The sequence below is a fragment of the Echinops telfairi genome, unplaced genomic scaffold (assembly GCF_000313985.2).
Source record: "Echinops telfairi isolate 266 unplaced genomic scaffold, ASM31398v2 ScPeMD7_7417;HRSCAF=8455, whole genome shotgun sequence".
NCBI lineage: Eukaryota > Metazoa > Chordata > Mammalia > Afrosoricida > Tenrecidae > Echinops > Echinops telfairi.
This window is the reverse complement of record NW_022111317.1, coordinates 3,658,733-3,678,398: the sequence shown is the minus strand read 5'-3', so window position 1 is coordinate 3,678,398 and position 19,666 is coordinate 3,658,733. Positions and strand designations below refer to the sequence as shown.

Genomic DNA, 19,666 nt, shown 5'->3' with positions numbered 1-19,666 from the left:
TGGGCTTTGTTGCTTCTCAGCTAGATGGCCACTTGTTTACCTTCAAGCCTTTAAGACCCCAGACGCTATATCTTTTGATAGCTGGGCACCATCAGGTTTCCTCACCACATTTGCTTCTCCATTGCCTCTTTCTATAGCCACAGTTGATTTAATTTCTGTATTCCATCAAGCTAGGTCTGCATGTATAGTTGCTGTTTTGTTGGAAAAGTATTTCTGACAAAGAAGTTGTTGGTTTAACAATCAATAGGATTCCATTCCTGGCATATTATACAGACCATATGATTATCAAATTCACAATGGCCAACACCTGTTCCTTTCTGTGCACTAATATCTTGGATATCAACCTTTACATGTTCCATTTTAAGTTTGACACCTCTCAGCTTTCTTAGATTCATACTGTGTACAATTTCTCATTGTGGCTAGTAGTCGATTTTGATAGCTGTTTAGTCTCATTTTGTGTCAGGCCCCATCAGCAAATGAAGGTGTCCCCAAAGCTTTACTCCCTCCTGGACATGAAGGCAGACTCTCCTTTGAGAAAGTGGCATTTTCCTAGTGGAATTTGATATCTCCCCTAATCCTTTTTTCAGATAATGCCTCAGTGTGATTCATAAGCTTCCACTAACCAGCTTTTAAGTCGCTCCCTTGAAGCCTCCTTACCACAGGTGACTGGCTCTGCTGGTGTTTGAAAGACCATGCAAGCCCCCACAGCACAGCACACTCATGTAGACGGGTGGTGGAAAACAAAGGTAGCCACATTCTCTGTGGCTCATAAGCCTGATGGTGGGACTTACAGAATGATGATTGTGAGAGTGTGGGAGGTATAGCATTTCCTCTCTTCTGTATACCTCTACTCTCATCATTGGACCTCTTCACTGGGATGCTGAAGAAGAACTGCTGGAAAGTATTTCTACCAATGTCACTACCATTCTTTTGGCCTGAATACCTGCATTTCTAATTCTTGGCTGGCAGGGGCGGGGGCTGAGGGGAATAGCTTTTTAACCCTAAGGTGCATCTATAGATAGATTCAACCAGAACGCTTGTAGATCGCAGAAGCCATGTTGTGACCTAGTAATCAATTCTATGAGGTCAGCCGTCAAGATAGGACTTCCCAAACGTCTTAGGTGAAACCAATGGGACAGTTTGAACAGTGCTATACCAGTCACATCATTACAAGGCGTTAAAAAGAAATTCAATAGATTTCTTTTAACGTAGAAAGACATGGGTCCATTATTTTGCAGAATAAAAGGATGCCATGGGAAGGGGCATGAGTGCAGAAAGGACATACATACATACAAAGATTTTGAGCATCATGCCAAGTGCTACCCAAAGAGAAGTCCCTTGGTCTAGTGGGAATTACCAAAAGCCACAGCAGCTGTTGTGGCATCAGAGCACGTGCTTTGAAGGATTAAGGGAGTTTTCCCTGCAGTGGCGAGCCCATGCCTTCTCTGGCTAAAACCCTAGGCAAACTGCAGCTGTGGTAGGAGACAAGCCCGCTTGGACCCTGTTCAGCAAGTAGGTAGGTTCATGATTCCCACATGGGCCAGTTCAGTTTCGTCTGAGGGCCAGGCATAGTAGGTCGCTCCAAAGAGGAAAGCGTGGAATTGGGCAGGTGCCGAGCTTGGCACAGCTGGGGGCTCTGCAGTGCTGGAGGACAAGGAACTGGAGGCTCTGGAGACTGCACTGCAGTGGAGGAGGCCAGCGGGCACAGGCACACACATCCCTGCCCGCAGAGAGAGGACCTGCCTCCCTTCGCAGCTCTGAGCCCCTCAGAACTAGCTGGCAGACAGAGGAGAGGGCAAGCGAAGCGGGCCCAGGGGATTACAGTTTACCTATGCCTGGGAAGAAAGAAATTCCAGGGATGTGGTAAAAGGCTCTGAAGATGCTGACATGTTAGGTTCTAGGGGACTGAAGAAAGGAACCTTGCGATAGAATTAGAGCAGCATCAGATGGAATGGGGCACTAGAAAGAAAGTGCTGGCTTAAGTTTAGGAGAGAGGACCCCCAAGGTCGAATGAGGGCAGCTGTGCCTTTGCTGTGTGTTGGCTAGAGCAGGACTGATGGCACAGCCCCCTTCAGAGGAGGCACTGAGAGGTGGTCCACAAGGGGTGGGGTAGGGGTAGGCATGCTAGCTGCTGACCTGGAAACCTGAGTTTTTAATCAGACTCTATTGTTTTGTTCTTGTTTATTTTAGCAATAAAGAAGCCTTTCCTACAGATACATACGTAAAAAGCAGCTCTTCATGCACCCATCTATCCCCCGGGCTCCCTAACTAACTCACTCAGTGAAACAAGTTCAGTGTTGTTGCCTCCTGTACTACTTCCTGTTTTCTCGCAAACAGTTTGAAGAGCCTGCCTGTCACACTGCATCACCATAAAGGCTTGTTTCCCTTCTGCTAAACCACCAGTTTGTCTCAGTAGGTTTGTGGTGAAAATCTGTGATACTGTCCATAAGGTGCTCATTCAATAGGTGTGTTACTACAGAAAAAAAAAATGTTACGAATCCAAGAAATACATTTGTCTGGGCCATTGAATTATGCCTGCCTACTTACTCTAGTGGTCCAGCCTCAATTGGGGAGACAGGTGTTCAAGTGGCTAAGAAAACACGACCATTGAAGGTTTTCAGGTGTTCTGTATATATGCATGAATTGGACATGGAGCACTGAGGGAACACAGAGAGGGAGGGTGATCAGCTATCCTATGGGAGAGGATGTCAGTCATGTCTTTGCTGTTAGATGACCCAAGTGGGTGACAATGGCTTTATGTCTATGGAAAAAGCTCAGTATACAAGTTTGCAAATCACTGTGGTGCACTGAGCTACTGCTGCTACCTAAGAGTCTAACCATTTATTTTTTTAGTTCATCAAAAAATTGACTCTACAAGATCGCTTGATATAAATGATTTATGGATTGTTATACTATCTGTATGAGCCCCCAATAAGAAGATCAATTTTTAAAATGTACACTAGACTTCATCCTAAGGGTGTGATGAGACAGAAAGGCTAATCAGAAGTTGCCTTCTATAACACTTTAGAAGGTGAATGTAGCCTTAGTAAAGGGTGGAACTGGAAGCAGATCCTATACACTCATTCTGAATCCATCAAGCCAGCTGTTTTCTGGGGAAACGTAACCTGTACCAAGAAAATTCCGTAATAATATCCATATTGAGTAGAAAGTTTTAAATACTCTAACCCAGTTATGGAACACAGAAGGTTAGATACCTGGAATACTTTCAAATGTTTTTATTCCTGGGATGATGTAATGCCATGTTCTTGCTAATTCTGATCTGTGTCACCTATCTTTCATTCTGAATGAGCACAGGGAAAGAATTAGGCCTTGGTTAATGGGTGACTGCAAAAGTCTCCAGTGAGCTTCCTATCACCCACCTGGTGTTTGTCCCTTCCTGGCGGCCTGTAGAATTTGCACTTGCTACTTGAACTTTTACTGTGTCCTGGAGTAACATGTTTCTCCCAAGCACTTGTGCTTATCACTTCTCTGGATTAGATAGTGCGCAGGACCAAAATAAGCCTTTGTCCAGAGAAGGTAACGTTTTCCAGCATAAGTAAACTGATTTCCCCTTGGGTCTCTATGCCTGACTGTCAAGCAGGAGGCTTAGGATTCCCTGTAAGCACATCCAGACAGCCCTTCCTCTGGTGGACCACTGTCAAAGTGAACAGCCCCTTAGCCCCACCACATAGAGTAAATCTGCTAGTCTACTGAACTCCCACCAGAAACTTACTGAGACAACTGCTGTGGTAATAAGTAGGAACATTGCCCTGTTAGGTAAACCTCAGGCTCTTGGTCTGAGGTCATTATGGCAGAGCAGCATCTATATTTTCCCAAAAAGTTAAATTACGTTTATGAGGCTCTACAAATGAGAGCCCCTTGGGCCAAAAATGCTGCTCCTAGAGTTGAGCTCCCCCAGTGTCTGCCCTGCTGAAGCAGCTCCCCTTATGGGGCACTTTCCCCTTCCCTGTGGCCCAGAGACACTGAGTGGCCGCCTCTGGCCTTGCCCCATCTGTGGTTAGCTGAAGCTGGTGAAACAAATCGGAATGGGACAGAATTCCCCGAGTCCTGCCTTTGTGAAGGCAGGGCAATTGACAGGGAGAGTCACCTGAGGCTGTTGGGGCGGGGCGGGGCCTGGCTTCCTCAGCCAGGGTCAGTCTCAAGAGTCAGCCAAAATTATGATTGGGCCCAGCTCATCTGAATGTGTCTTGTTAAGTGTCGAGTTAATTTCTACCTTGTGGTGGCCCCGTGTAACACAGAAGAACTGCCCCGTGGGCTTTTCAAGGCCACCATCTTTATGAGTCTTTCTCCCACTGGTGGTTTTGAGCCAACCGCTGGCTTTGGGTCTAGTAACCCATCATGTAACCACTGCACCACTAGGACTGCGAGCTGTGCAGGCCTTCTGTCCAGTAGGGCAGTCGTGCCCAGGGACATCTCTTGTAGATGTTGTTGCTATTAAACAGGAGTACTGTGTTGAACATCCCAGTATTAGTTGGCACGTATCAATTTTAAAGGTATTTCCACAAGTATATTTGCCAGTTTGGGAACAGTTGGAGCTGCGGCAAAGACGTGTGTGCCCAGGATGGGTGGACATCTCCGGAGGTAGCTTACTCACAGTGCCAGACCTGGGTGCCAAGACACCCACACCCACACGTGGGAGGGGGGGGGGGACTTGGGTGCCTAGCACACCCTGGGGACGGACCCCAGGCACCCCAAGTTTGTGCCTGAGCAGGGCAGTGAGAGAGAAGTGTGTGTGGCCACTAAGTACACTGACTGTGACAATAAGAGGTGGTTGGAGGAGAAGGGTGTGGACGAGGCAAGGACGAATGTGGGATGGGAAAAGGAATGAGTTAAGGCCGCCCTTTCCCTGCTGGCGCCTGGTGGAGGCGGCTGAGCCGCCGTGGCTTCTCCGATTGCAGGGCGGCGGCAGGCAGCTCCTCCAATGGCGAGGGGGCGTCCCGTGCTCACCGCCGCCTCCGCCTCCTCCCTCCCGGCTGCAGTGCCTGGGCCGCGGCTGCTCGGCTCCCCGCCTGCTGCCTTCCGTTGCAAAGCATTTCTGGGAGCTGCATGTGGGTGACGCAGCAGCATTGTTCACAGGCACAGGAAGCCGCGCGAGCGAGCGAGCGAGCGAGCGCTGGCAGGGAGTGGAGCTGTGTGCTGCTCTGCCGGGAGCCTGCAGGCTGGGGCTGGCCACCCAGGGCCGTGCTGGGGGAGCTTCCAGAATGTCCAAGTGAAGCAGGATTTTCCTGGAAGCAGACAATCTAACTCCTTCGGCACAACTTCCGACCCAGAAAGCAAAACAAAGACACTGGGGAAACTTCAGCCAAGAGCTTGGGGAGCGGCAAGACGCAAGGTCAGGCGGACAGCAGTAGCCCTCTCGGGCTTTGGGGGTGGTGTGTGCTGGTGGGGACTGTCTCTGGAGAGGGGAGAAGAAGCTGCCTGCTGGGCTGGCCCAGGACGCTGCTGTGTGACTTTGGGGGTCGCCGTCACTGCACTTGCTCCTTGGTGGATGGGTGGCTTATGCTGGTGTAGTGGGTTGCTCGCCCCTACTCAGCCAACCTGGGTCTCCTCCCTGCCTGTGACCCGTAGGGTGGGAGCGGGGCAATGAAGGTGCTCCCAGAGGCCCAGTGCTAAAACAGGCGGCTGCCTGTCCATCTTTCTCGCTCCCCGGAGCCCTCAGCCCCAAACTCCCTCTGGCTCAGGAAGGACCTTGGCTGGAGGAGTGTGTTTTTTTACCCTGTGCGAAGGGTGTGCTTTGGCGGAGGTGGGGGGTGGGGGGCGGGTAATCGCCTGGCCACATGGGGTTCAGGAGGAAATCTGCATTCTCTTCTCCCCCCCTCCCCCCTGGCCCCAAGCCTGGGTGTGTACACCCTGCCCCCGCCACCGGGCCGGGGCCCCGGGGGAGTGCCACGAAGTTCCCTTCCCTCTCTCGATGGTGCTGTCTGGGGCTGTGCTGCTGCCGAGAGTGGAAAGTCCCTGTTTGCGGACAGTGGCCCCCGGGCAGAGGAAATGGGCAGAGTCCTGCTCTGTGAGTGGGGGAGGGGAGGGGAGCGGGTGCTCACAGCTCACTGGTTGAATGGACCAGGGCTTTCACCCTAGGGAGCTGGCAAGCCCAAACCAGAGCCCCACGTGGCACACAGCCCGCCTCTTCACCCCCACGCAGTGTGGTGTTAACAGGAGGCTCCAGAATAGGGTGCCATAGCAACTTGAAGTAAATAAAACGCTGCAAGTGAAATCCTTTTGGGGGAGGGTGGGAGGCATCTGGAGACTTGGCAGAGGAGGTCCTGGTGTGGAGGAGCTCCTTGGGTTGGAGGTGGAGGGTCTTTCCCAGCCCTGGCTCTGGACTCAGGGTGAAAGTGCCTGGCATGGAATGCCTCCCACTTCTACAAGCTCACGAACCTCTGAGGCATACTGACCTGGCCGGGATCAGAGTTTTCTTTCCCCTAAATCGACACCTGTCCTGGCCACTCTTGGGGCAACCAGGAAGGGACCAATGTCACCTGCCTCCAGGGTACCTTTCTTTTGCTGTCACCATTGCCCTAGTCTTCCTGAGGTCACAGGACAGGGGATTTCATTGACCAGGAGGTTTGAGTTTCAAAAATGTGTTTGTTGAAAGCTTTTAAGGGGTGTCTCTAAATAACATTCAGCCCGTGTGGCTCATGTTTTTTACTTCGTGTCGTTCCTCAAATCCTTCCAGGTCGATTGGCTGAAGCATGCGAACTGTTGCCCCAAAGATTGTCCCTGCCCCAGCAGATGGGCAGAAAGAGAATAAGGGGCCATGGTGGTGGAGGGAGGTGCAGGCGGGGGAAGTAAGAGAAGGCTGGGTCAGGAGAGCTGTCTGTAACCAGCCATGGAGGAACAGGCCTGGGTTGAGCCAGGACCTAAAGGCTCACTCTGTCATAGGTCCGTCTGTACCATCCAGTCAGCTCTGGGTCTCAGGGCGTCATCTGCAGCACAAGGGCCCTGCTTATTGCTGATGGCATGCAGGAAGTGGTATGGAAAAAGCCACGGGCTGGTATGGGTGCAGGTTTACTATCCCAGGTGTAGCACCAGTCCCTGCATAACAGTGTATAGGTGCAAACAATACAGTGGGATCACAAGTGAGGGGTGGGGGCCAAGCTCAGTGCTCAGAGGGACTGATGTGATGTGAAGTCTGGATACTGTGGGGACGGCCAACTCTTTGTTCATTGTACCCTTCTTTTCTCTCTCCTCTCCTGTCCTTTCCCATAGATTCTTCTGGAAGAGCTTGCCAACAGCGATCCCAAGTTAGCCCTCACTGGAGTCCCCATAGTACAGTGGCCAAAAAGGGATAAGGTAAGAAACTTCTGCTGGGCCTTTCTGGCTGCTCTGGCCTGTTCTCCAGCCAATCGCTGCCATTCCGGGAAGGAACACAGCTAGAGTGCAGGCAGCTCTGGGCACATTAACACAAGCAGACAGAAAATTATTACTCGGGTCCGTGCTGACTCGTAGGGCAGGGTAACGGGCTCTGGTTGGAGGCAACTGTCCTAACCGAACTATCAAACCCCGAGACCGCCTTCCAAGTTCTGATGGCCAGATGTGCCATTAGTCCCCAGCGTGGACCTGCTCTTGTCTTGTAACCTATTGGGTCTTTGATGTAAATCTATATTCAAAAAGCAAGGGAGGAGGGGTGCTCTGTTGTGGGAGACTGCTGAATTTGAACTTTGCCAAATTCAAATTCAATGGAGAGGAAGAAGGTGGTCCCCATCAGCCGATCATCATCGGTTGTGCATTTTGAGGCCTCCTCAGATAGATCCTGAGTGCTAGGTGCCCATGTTGCCCTCTGTCAAGGTTATTTCTGAAAAGTGAGGGAGTGGTAGCATTCTAATCTGGCTGTGAGTCTGGGCAGTAAATGAGACCCCTCTTTAAGGAGCCCTCCTGGCATAGTGGGGTTACATGTTGGGCTGCTGGCCACATTATCAGCAGTTCAAAACCACAAGCATTTCCTTGGGAGAAAGATGGGGCTATCTGCTCCCTTAGAAGTTGTAGCATTAGAAATTCAGAGGGGCATTTCTACCTCTGTCCTGCAGGATCAGGATCGAGATGGGTCAGATCAAGTCATGGCAGTGGGGGGGGTTTAATGTTCCTCAGAGACACTTGGTGAGTCATCACATTCCAAGGGCAGCTAGGCAGGATGTAAAAGGGGCGGGGCTGGAAGATGTCTTTAAAGAGCTACTGCCTGCTTCCTAGATGCTGGTGCCCACCTGGCCATCTCTGGCTGTTGAAGAATTTCAGATTAGAAAAACATTTTGAGGCATGGTTGGAAATTAAACAAGTCTTAAGGGACATGCTTCTTGTCATTGAAAAGGTCATCGGGGTAAATATAAGGGCTGAAATTCTAAATAGGTATTCCAGAGATTTCTGTTACCAGAGTGTGTGCCACATACCTAGGCTTTGAACAGGCCCATTCTGGTTGGACTCCCTGCTGAGAATTTGCCCTTCCACCCTGGAGACTGAATCAGAACCTGCATTTGAACCAAATCCCCCGGGTGCGTCTTCAGTAGCCATAGAAATTAACCTGGGGATCTTGTTCACGTGCGGCCCTGGCAGCCCTGCGGTATGCTGGCTCTGAGACTTGGTTCAGAGAACTGGAGAGGGAGAAGAGACCAGGCTTGACCTCTGACCCTTTGTGGTCTGTCTTAGGAGTGTATCCTGAGTGGGGTCTCCCTGCCATCCTGCCATCGAGTTGAATCTTACTCATAACTGCCATTAAGTCGGTCAGACGCAGAGGGACCTACAGAACCAGGTAGAACTGCCCCTGTGGTTTTCCAAGACTTCAACTCTTCACAGGAGCAGAAGCCAGAGCTGTAAGGAGCGATGGGTTATACGTTGGGCTGCTGACTGCAAGATCAGCAGTTGAAAACCACCAGCTGCTCTGTCTCAGAAACCTACAGGGGCAGTTCTGCCCTACCCTGTGGGGTCCTATGAGTCAGAATTACCTGATGGCAGAGGGTGGTTTTTGTTTCCTTTTTCCCAAGTGTATTTGGGTACATGGCACTTACCCAGAAAGCTTCAAGGAGGGTCGAACTGAATAGCTCAGCATAAGGAGAGGGCTGTAACTGAATTAGTAGATAGGAGGGTTAAGGCAGGACTGGCAAGCTTTCTGGAAAGATCTAGATACTTCAGGTTTAGAGGTCAGATGGTCTGGGTCACAACTTCACCCTTTTGTCAAGCAAGGGGACACAGGCAGTGCGCACACCAACGTGCAGGGTCAGAGCATGCTGCCCCTACCCTGGCCAGGCAGGAAGGCCCGAGCTAGCTGACCTCGTCGCTTTCTCTCTGCAGCTGAAATTCCCTGCGAGGCCCAAGGTGCGGCTCCCAACCATCCCCATCACCAAGCCTCACACTATGAAGCCTGCCCCACGTCTAACACCTGTGCGGCCGGCCGCCGCCTCACCTATCGTGTCCGGAGCCCGGCGGAGACGAGTGCGCTGCCGGAAATGCAAAGCCTGTGTGCAAGGAGAGTGTGGAGTGTGCCACTACTGCAGGGACATGAAGAAGTTTGGAGGACCTGGGCGCATGAAGCAGTCCTGCGTGCTCCGGCAGTGCTTGGCAGTGAGTGAGCTGCTGGGTAAAGAATCTGGAGGCGGAGGGGTGGGACGGCGGGCCCTGGGAGCGGCCCAGGCAAAGTTCTTTTCTCCCGTTTGTTTCTTCAGTTGCTCTTTTGCTCCTGGCGCTCAGAAGGAAGGTGCCTCACACTAGAGATGATCTCGGTAGCTATGAGATCAGCGTTTGAAGGGCAGAGCTCTGCCCCACTTCAGACCCAGAACAGGATAACTAAAAGAGTACTTGGAAACTGAGCTAGTTCCTGGTGGTCTTGGTCTCTCAAGCTGCTCATTCCTCTCATCATCTTCTTTATTTTCTCTCCCAGCACACTTTTCCCTTCACACTCTGACCCACGCTCCTTATGGGTGGGTTTCATGGCGTCTTTAAGTGGCACAAACAGTTCAGCACTCAGCTGCTGACCAGAAAGTTGGTGGTTCAGATTTGCCCAGTTCTATTCTTGACACTCATGGGGTGACCAGGAGGGAGCCATGGGGCAGCCTGCAGCCCCTGGTTCCTGGATGGAGTTAGAGCGTGTTGAGGGGCAGATATCGCCTTCGTCAGCTAAAGGGCAGCTGAAATGGATTGGTTTCTGTCTTCCTTCAGCCTAGGCTGCCTCACTCAGTCACGTGTTCCCTCTGTGGAGAGGTGGATCAGAATGAGGAGACACAGGACTTTGAGAAGAAACTCATGGAATGCTGCATCTGCAACGAGATCGTGCATCCTGGCTGCCTCCAGGTGAGTAGAGGATGTGGGGGTGGGAGAAGGAGCAGCATAGGCTGGGGCCCTCTCTGAGAAGTGGTCTGAGATCATGGAGGGGTGTGTGTGTGCCCGGCACTTGGTGCTCAGCTTAAGGACAAAGCAAGAAAGCCGGGGTGGAGCTTCCAGTCTGACCTCCAGCAGGTGTCTGGGATGGCTTTGTCTGCACCAGGATACTTTGACCCTTAGGTTGTATCCCTCAACGCACCTCTGGATATCAGCTCCTAGGAGGTGGTGAGGGCAGCGGCAGCAGCTACCATTTGACAAGCGCATAGTGTGTGTCCAGCTCCCTTGAGGAGCTTATGAAACAAGGCGGTTCAGACCACAGACACATTGGCCTAACTGGAAGTGTGTGTTGTCATGCTACCTTAAAGTGGGGGATGATTCCCAGGAGTCGTGGGTGAGGTCATGACTGCAGTGAATCTAAGATGCTTTCAACTCACTGTACTAGTATACCGATTCCAGAACGATTTATATGTGGAAAAATAAGCATCTGAAAATTGCTGAAAGGGGGAATTCCCTCCATCTTAAGATAATTGACAGTGGTTAATAAGGACTGTTTACTATGTGCCAGCGCAACCATTTATCTAATACAGAATCGTTTCATCTTCGTCACAACCCTGTCAGACCAGTGGGGTCGTTCACCCTGTCTTACAGTTGAGAATGCAGTCACAGGCTAGGTCATCCAGGTCTTGAGTCTCTGAGCCAGGGCTCCCACGTGGTTTGTTCTGAGTTAACCCCTGGCTGAGAAATTGCTTGGTTCACCTCCCACCCCACCCCCACCCAAGTAAACTGAATTGGAATCTACATTGCAACAGAATTCCCCATGTGGTTTTTACAGTCTTGTTAAAATGAAGATTATGGTTCGGTATATCTGGGCAGGAGGTGTGACTTCTCTGCCCCACAGAACCACTCATTTCTGGGCTTTTTAGAAAGTGACCTAAGACCCTCTCCTCGTTGAGCCATACGTGAGGGTGACCAGTGTGCCGGTGGTTGGGGTGGGGTTTGGAGGGGCTCTCAGTTTTTCTCCTTTTATGGGCCTGTGTGTTTAGAAATTATTCCTCTCAATGTGCTGGTATCTCTTTAATAAAGGAGGCAAGCCTACTTTTAAAAAATGAGATAGATTTCTAAACATCCCTCTCTGGCAACAGATGGATGGAGAGGGCTTGCTTAATGAGGAATTGCCAAACTGTTGGGAGTGTCCAAAATGCTACCAGGAGGACAGCTCGGAGAAAGCCCAGGTAAGGGAGAGATCTCTCCACCCACCTGGTGAGGGGCAGGCCCTGGTGGAGGTGGGAGGGAGGGGAAAGGGTGCCCTGCGAGCGGATGAGTAGAGGAGGAGTCGGCACTGCTCTGCTTTTGCCCTGGCAGTTTTCCTCTTTTGTTTGAGTTTGCATGCTTGGGCTTCTTTAAAATTTGGTTTGGGTTTGAGTTTTGTGTGTGCTATTGGATGTGGCTCTACTTGGGATCTGTAAATTCCTGGAGTCCTTTCACCTTCTGGGAGTGTGGCAAGAAAGGGACCCCAGTGGGCTGTGGAGGAGGAACTTTCTGGAGGATTGAACCGTGAGGGGTGTCCGCCTGAGGCAGCCTTGTAAATACAGCTGTGTACTGGTGTTTCCTGTTGGGCAGGTTCATGGTTTTCTGTCATCTGCCCCTTTATGGCCTTCTAGAAAGCCCTGCCCCACATATGTACTAGGCAGGCAGCCCCTCCCCCCAGAAGGAACCAGTGCCATGACCTTGGCCCAGGGCAGCTGCCGTGGCTAGCCCTCATGGGCACCAGTCACACCAAAGGTTGGAAGAGGCAGGCCAACCTGTCTTCTGCCACCACTCCAGGTTTGAGGAAGGTTCAAGGGGCTTGGGACTTCCCCTGCCCTTTTGCTGCAGCTTCTGCCCGTCTTCCGCTCTATTTAAGTTCAGCGATCACGTGGCTGGTTAAACAGAAAGAGGAAAAGAAACCAGCCTTGTTGCTGAGGGACATGAAATGTCTCCTTCAGGAAACTGAACTTCAGTTGGGCGCCTTGACGAGTCTGTGTCACCGCCTGGCTCCTGGAGCCAGCTCGAGTGCCACAGGACAAGATGAAACTGGTCTCTGCGGGACTGCGGGCCCTTGGCCTCCTCGCACAGGCGCTCGCTCCTTCTTGCCTTCTCTCGCCCGCACCGCACTCCCTGGGGACTGGGAGGGGCTTGAACTGTGCACTGGTGCAGCGGGTGTGGCTGTCCCAGGCCTGCCACCTGCTTCCCACGGGCTTATGAAAGTGGCCAGAGAATACACAACAGAGCTGAGGCCTCTTTCAAGGTGATTTTTACAGGGATTTAAAATTCAAAGGTTGGGACAAGAAGTGAGTAAGATGGCAGAGTGTGAATGAAGTCCAGCAGCCCCGGTCTTACCCCTCAGCCTAGGTCCATGGACACTCACCTGCCTCCTCACACCGGTCTCCCAGACAACCCACCTAGGGGCTTTATGTTCTATCTGAGATAAGGGTCTAGATAACAGGTTCAGAGGAGACCACTGCATGCCAGGGAAGCTGGCAGACCACTGCATGCCTGGAGCCCGAAGCCTTGGGAGGGAGGAAGAGAGGCTCTGAGTGGTTGCTTTCTTGGCCTGTTTTACAGAAACGGAAAATGGAGGAGAGTGACGATGAAGCCGTGCAAACCAAAGTCCTGCGGCCCCTGCGGAGCTGCGACGAGCCTCTCACACCCCCACCCCATTCCCCTACTGCCATGCTGCAGCTCATCCACGACCCAGTGTCACCCAGGGCCATGGTGACACGGTCATCACCAGGGGCTGGCCCCAGCGACCACCACAGTGCCAGCCGAGACGAGCGCTTCAAACGGCGGCAGCTGCTGCGGCTCCAAGCCACAGAGCGCACAGTGGTGCGGGAGAAGGAGAACAACCCCAGTGGCAAGAAGGAGCTGTCTGAGGTCGAGAAGGCCAAGATCCGGGGCTCGTACCTCACGGTCACACTGCAGAGGCCCACCAAAGAGCTTCATGGGACGTCCATTGTGCCCAAGCTGCAGGCCATCACAGCCTCCTCAGCCAACCTTCGACACTCCCCGCGTGTGCTGGTGCAGCACTGCCCAGCCCGAACCCCTCAGCGCGGGGACGAAGAGGGTCTGGGGGGTGAGGAGGACGATGAGGAGGAGGCAGACGAGGATGAGGACAGCGCGGAGGAGGGGGGCGCGGCCCGGCTAAACGGCCGGGGCACTTGGCCTCAAGACGGAAACGAGAGCTGGATGCAGCGCGATGTCTGGATGTCTGTCTTCCGCTACCTCAGCCGCAGAGACCTTTGTGAATGTATGCGAGTATGCAAGACATGGTATAAATGGTGAGCGGGGCACGGGGCAGGGGCAGGTGCACCTAAGCTGACAGGAGAGACTGGACCTGATCTGTTAAGACATCGATGGGAGATCCTCTTTACTGGCCTCTGTTATTAGTGGAGGAACGGGGCTCACCTAGACCTGCCCGGCCCACCTTGGGCAGGTCTATGCTGGTGACGCAGGTGACCACACAGCAGGCGTGCTCTTCAAGTGCAGGTGCTGACCAGCTGGGAGCCCTGCTCCACCACACATTCACATCTGGAAGCTCCGGCTGACTAGAGCCCTGAGCAGGGGAGGGTTCATTATGATGAGGAACAGATGTTCCCCTGGGGCCCTGAAGCTGTGGGACCCTAAGATCCAACCTTTTGATGTGAGGAGAGCACACACACATTGCAGTAGTTCTCAAAGGATGGCACCCAAGCCAGGAAGCGAGTCAGAAATGCAGATTCTTAGACTATCTCCACACTCTGAGATCCGAATCTTCAGGAGTGGGACCCAGTAGCCTGGTTAGCAAGCCGTCTGGGCAGTCTGTGTGCTAGAGGTGCAAGTAGCTGCCTTAGGGGACCCCAGGGGCCATGGAGAAGACCTTCAAAGTCTTTACAGAGAAATGAACCTGAACTAACATGTGGTCTACTTTGTATGTGGGGCGAAGGGGCACAGGAATACTTTATCACGTCCTCATCCAGACCCTTGGCAGTGCTATCTGGCACATGGACTGGGATGCCCAGGTGCAAAGGCAGCCCTTTCCCATCAGCTGTGGCCTGAATTTTGATGCATAGAGGGCACCAAGGCCAGCACCCCCTCCGGGCCCTATTTGTGGAGGTGCTGAATCTCAGACCTCTGGAGGCCAGCCAAGGAACCGGAGGACTGACCCTTGTGCCTGTGTGCACGCTGAGAGGGGTGACAAAGGGCTCTTTGTCGTGTTCTCCAGAGTAAAGCAGGTATTTGCTGAGACGGCGATGAGGGACCTGGAGCGTGGGCTGCAGCACCGGGAGCTCTGCTTTTCCCACTAGCCCCTGGCAGTCAGTAGCAGAGTGCCTTTGACAGAGCTGCCAGGCTTACGACAGCCAGTTCTCTCCTTTGTGTCACAGGTGCTGCGACAAGAGACTTTGGACAAAAATTGACTTGAGCAGGTGTAAAGCTATCGTACCCCAAGCTCTTAGTGGCATCATCAAGCGGCAGCCAGTCAGCCTTGACCTCAGTTGGACCAACATCTCCAAAAAGCAGCTGACGTGGCTCGTCAACAGGCTGCCAGGTGAGCAAGTTGGGCACAGCGGCAGCAGCCGTTGACGGAGTGTTCTTGGGAGAGCTGCAGTGCCTTTCCACTTAGCTAGAGTCACCTGGGGCCACCTTAACTGCTGCTCTCTCAGCCTTCACTCTGGACACCTAGGCAGCGGAGAGCATGGTTCCTGCTTGTGGCTCGGCCTGCACAGGAGGGCCCAGGCGCTGCCTCACTGCCCTTTGTACGCCCTTGTTCTCATGCAGCTTCGTGATGTCTTGAGATGGGACATTGCTCTAGTAGGAACTAGGCAATCTGCTTCAACACTCAAGCCATGAGAGGGATGCTGGGGCTATTCCCTTGCATTGGGAACCTGGTGGTCCTCAGAGCAGCTGGTCCTGGAGGCTGTGAGTGAGCATGGTGGGAGAGAGTGTGTGATTGGCTGTTGTTTCCTACCTTGGCAGGGTTGAAAGACCTCCTCCTGGCGGGCTGCTCCTGGTCGGCCGTCTCTGCCCTCAGCACCTCCAGCTGCCCTCTTCTCAGGACCCTGGATCTTCGGTGGGCAGTGGGCATCAAGGACCCTCAGATTCGGGACCTGCTGACTCCCCCAGCAGACAAACCAGGTAGACTCCTCCTCTGGGCTGGTCTCCAGGTGGCATGCTCTGTGGACAGAGCAGCAGTGTGCGGGAGCAGAGTGTCACGGGACGAGGATGCACACGGCTAGTTATACCAGTAGCTTCCTCAGAACAGTCCGTTTTCTGAGTTAGTAGAGATTAGAGCCCGGCACGTGTACTGACAGCGTTTGTGTGAAGGTCGGAAATGGGGTGGGGGTGTAGAGCATTCCACACACCGCCCTGTGCTGTGCATACCATGCCCAATCCAGCAGCTGAGCCCAAAGATGATGGGTCTGGCTTCTTCGAAGCGCCCAAAGACACTGTTCACCGATGGCGGAGGCAGTTCTGCTCAACACCTACAATGGGGGTGGGGTGCTGGCCGGCCAGCAGGGAGCTGATGCTGCCCAGAGCACTGCAGAGGAATCGGAGCAGTGGTTCTCAACCTTCCTAATTCCGTGACCCTTTAGTGCAGTTCCTCGTGTTGTGGTAGCACACCACCCCCGCCCCCGCCCAACCATAAAATTACTTTCGTTGCTACTTCCTAACTATGATTTTGCTACTCTTATGAATGGGGCCACCCCTGTGAAAGGGCTGTTTGACCCGCAAAGGGGTCGCCACCCACAGGTGGAGTACCACTGCTCTAGAGGGTCTCCGGATTGCCTGACCCAGTCGTCTTTCCGTGCCGAGCAGGTCAGGACAATCGCAGCAAGCTCCGGAACATGACTGACTTCCGGCTGGCAGGCCTGGACATCACGGATGCCACGCTTCGCCTCATCATCCGCCACATGCCTCTCTTGTCGAGACTCGACCTCAGTCACTGTAGCCACCTCACAGACCAGTCCTCCAACCTGCTCACCGCCGTCGGGTCTTCCACGCGCTACTCTCTTACTGAGCTCAACATGGCAGGTGTGCCGCTGCAGCCCCGTGCTCTCTGTCCTGGAGACCAGTAAGGCCTCAGAGCCAACCGGTCTCAGGGATAAGGGGTTTGGGGGCATTTGGAAGAAGGGAGGGTGGGAGGCAGCCTTTGAGGGCCAGGGGTGCCACAGGGCTGAGTGCTGCGGGCTGAACGGTGTCCCCTGTCCCTTCCCACAGGTTGCAATAAATTGACAGACCAGACCCTGATCTACTTGCGGCGCATCGCCAACGTCACCTTGATCGACCTTCGAGGATGCAAGCAGATCACTCGGAAAGCCTGTGAGCACTTCATCTCAGACTTGTCCATCAACAGCCTCTACTGCCTGTCTGACGAGAAGCTGATCCAGAAGATCAGCTAAGGTGCCGCCCAGACTGAACAGGAGGCAGTCTGCCCAACTCCCACGGAGAGCTCTTTCCCGACCCTGCAGGGCTCAAGGCCAGCACCACTCCTTCTCAGCTCTCCATCCCCCAGCCCGTCCCCTGCAGGCGGGGCGAGGGAGTGGTGGACGCCAGGCTTAACTGCCTGCTTCCCTCCTTCCCAAGGAAAAAGGAGTCGCAGATGGATCTGAGGGGAAGGCACAGGCTGGGTGCTGTCCAGGGGCCTGTCTGCCGCCAGGAGGCCGGGCTCTCAGATTGGGGTGTTTGTGCAACTTCACCTGCCCTGGGCCCTGGGCCCTCCACCCGCCAGCGGTCCCCAGGGAAGCACGCCACGGTGGCTCTCAGATTGGGGTGTTTGTGCAACTTCACCTGCCCTGGGCCCTGGGCCCTCCACCCGCCAGCGGTCCCCAGGGAAGCACGCCACCCAGCCCCAAGGTTCTCCTGTGGTGTCCAATGGGAGCAAGTCCTCGCTCCACCACGCTCTCCCAGCTATCCCGGGAGGGAGTGCCGGCAGCTCTGGGAATGCCAGGCCATGCGCATCACACTGGTGCTGTTGAGAAGTTCCAGCCTCTCGTCTGTTTGTGTGCGCCCTCCTGTCCTCTTCTGGGAGCGAGATGCCATCAGCACTCATGGCAGCCCACTCGAGGTTGCCCACCTGCCCACCGCCCCCAAATTTCCCACTAGTCTCTCTGAGCTCCTTATTGCACTTATTGGGGTTGAGGCATTTCAGAGGCACTGGAACTGCCCCCACCCCCCGGAACACCCCCACTCTTTTGCTTCCCAGGCAGATTCTGAGACAGGCGCCCCTCTCCCTGTCCCCTGTTCGGTCCTTCACTGCCCCTCCCCATGTCCTGGGGGTGACCTGCCTAAGGTTTTCCAGGATGCTTGGCCGCTGAAGGCTGGGGGAGGCCCACATGCCTCCCTTTGCCGCCCAACCAGGCCCCAGGCCCCCTAAGCCCAGGCTGTGTTTACCCAGTGGTTCACCGACCTGTCACCACTGGGTGGGGTCCTGCTTAGAAGCCAGTCACCAGCCCTCTGCCTGCAGCCAAGGAAGGGGGTGTGCACGTGCCTCTGTGTGTGTGGCTGTGTGCTGTGCGTGTGTGCGGAAGGAAAGGGGGAGCCGGGTCTCCCACTCCCCACCCTGCCCTGTGTGCGCCCCGTCGGCTGCCCCTTTTACTTTGCATTGAACGGCCTGTCCAAAGATCCTCTCTCTAGGGCAGCAGAGAGCTTTTTGCACTTTAAAAAAAAAAGGAAAGAAAGGTCGCAATTTCTTTTGGGTCAATATCGAAGTGTGTGAGGAGATGCCCATGGCAGCAGCCTGCGGCAGAGCTCGTAGGTGATGTCGCAAGTTTGCACTCTGCTCCCGGCTGTAAGGGTACTGATAGCACAGACCCCACCCTCCTCCCCCCATCCTGCAGCCCAGTCGCCCAGTCTCAGCCCTACCCAGGCTGGGGAGCCAGACCAGAGGAGAGACCTAACCACATGTGTCCCAAGCAATGGCTGTGGTCCTCTCTGCCACCCAGCCCAGCTTTGACCCTGGCAACGGCCGGCTTCCAGATATAGAGGTGGGCCAGGGTGGGGTGTGGGCACCGTGTCTGTTTCTTCCGCTCTGCTGGTTCTCGGCTGCACCTTATGAACACCAGTCTCCGTCGCCCCTGCCCACCTCCCCTTCCATTGGTCTCCAGGCCCCGAAGAAATGCCAGTGACTTATTCCAGAGTGCCTCAGCTCGGGGACTTCTCTGTAAAGAACCCTGGGTATTGAGCAAAAACTTATTAATATTGTTCATGACCTATAATTGGAAGCTTCCTGCCTTTTTTCGGTTGCTCCTGTGGAAAATACTGAAAAGACCTTTTTTTGGTTTGCGTTTTGTCTTGATAAAAGGGGAGGTGGCGAGAGCCCTTCAGAGCAGGGACTGCCGGGAGAGTGCCTCAGACTATGGGACGTTTCATCCGCAGAGATCTCCAATCTGAGCGTGTGTTTGGGGATTGGTTTTGGGTTTGGAAAAGCAAGCATTCTACTGGGCAGCCAGAAAGGGCACCCAGGGCGGCAGCTGGACCAATGCCCTGCCGGCTGGCTGCCCTTGGCAGGACTGAGGGGAGAGGGCTGGCCTGTGTGGAGCACCTTCGTTTCCCGCTGTCTGCTCTGAGCCCCGCCTGCCCACCGACACCCAACCAACCTGGACACCTGCCTTCCATCTCGCCATGCACCGGGGCAAAAGCCACAAAGGAAAGGAAGAAAATTTATATATATATAATATAAAATCACTTGGTGATTAAAAAATAACTGCTCCATAAATAAAACTCCTAAAGTCACTATGTTTAAAGGGTTTGATTGTGTTTTGTTTTTCGGAGAAATATTGTAAATAATCTATTTTTTGTTGCCGATTGAGACTCCATCTCCAATGTTGTGCTCAGAATTTTAAATGTAAGCATAAGGGGCTACTTCCTGCGCCATCCCAGCCGATACGTGGGGCGCCTGGGGCCGAGGGGGGCAGTTCTTTGATTTTAGAAAGCAAGGATGCCTTTCCTCTGACACATGGAAATGGGAGCTATTTGTGTAATAAAATTTTTTAAGACAAAAAAAAAACTAGCCTCCAGTGGGGAATATTTTGATTTGGTTCATTTTTGGGGGGTGGGGGGTATCTTTTGTTTTTTAATAAAAAGGCTGTCAAAAAAAAAAAAACAAGAACAAACCCTTTCCTGCCTTGATGTGTGCATGCCCAAGAGAAAGTAAGCCAGGTGCCCTGGACTGTGTGCGGGTGGCCGCCCACACCCGACAACAGCATGCGCTCCCTGACCGAACAGCAGGAAGCCCCGCTCCTGGAAGCAGCTCCCCTCTTCACGGTGCTGTGAGTGGGAACTGTAGGTGACATGACATCACCCCTCCCCACTGGGGTCAAAG

At 53.5% G+C, this 19,666-nt stretch overlaps 1 protein-coding gene across 3 annotated transcripts in view; it reads left to right on the top strand.

Moving 5' to 3' along the window:
• KDM2A (lysine demethylase 2A) overlaps positions 1-19,088 on the top strand; it is a 107,212-nt gene extending 88,124 nt beyond the window's left edge. For all 3 annotated transcript variants that reach the window (XM_004713575.2, XM_045297221.1, XM_045297222.1), the window contains 9 exons: positions 7,231-7,314; positions 9,304-9,573; positions 10,168-10,299; positions 11,472-11,561; positions 12,934-13,646; positions 14,730-14,893; positions 15,322-15,480; positions 16,162-16,377; positions 16,564-19,088. In XM_004713575.2, the coding sequence (XP_004713632.1) occupies positions 7,231-7,314; positions 9,304-9,573; positions 10,168-10,299; positions 11,472-11,561; positions 12,934-13,646; positions 14,730-14,893; positions 15,322-15,480; positions 16,162-16,377; positions 16,564-16,745 (2,010 nt within the window). In that variant the 3' untranslated portion in view covers positions 16,746-19,088. The remainder of the gene's footprint in view (positions 1-7,230; positions 7,315-9,303; positions 9,574-10,167; positions 10,300-11,471; positions 11,562-12,933; positions 13,647-14,729; positions 14,894-15,321; positions 15,481-16,161; positions 16,378-16,563) is intronic.
• The last annotated feature ends 578 nt before the right edge of the window (positions 19,089-19,666 follow it).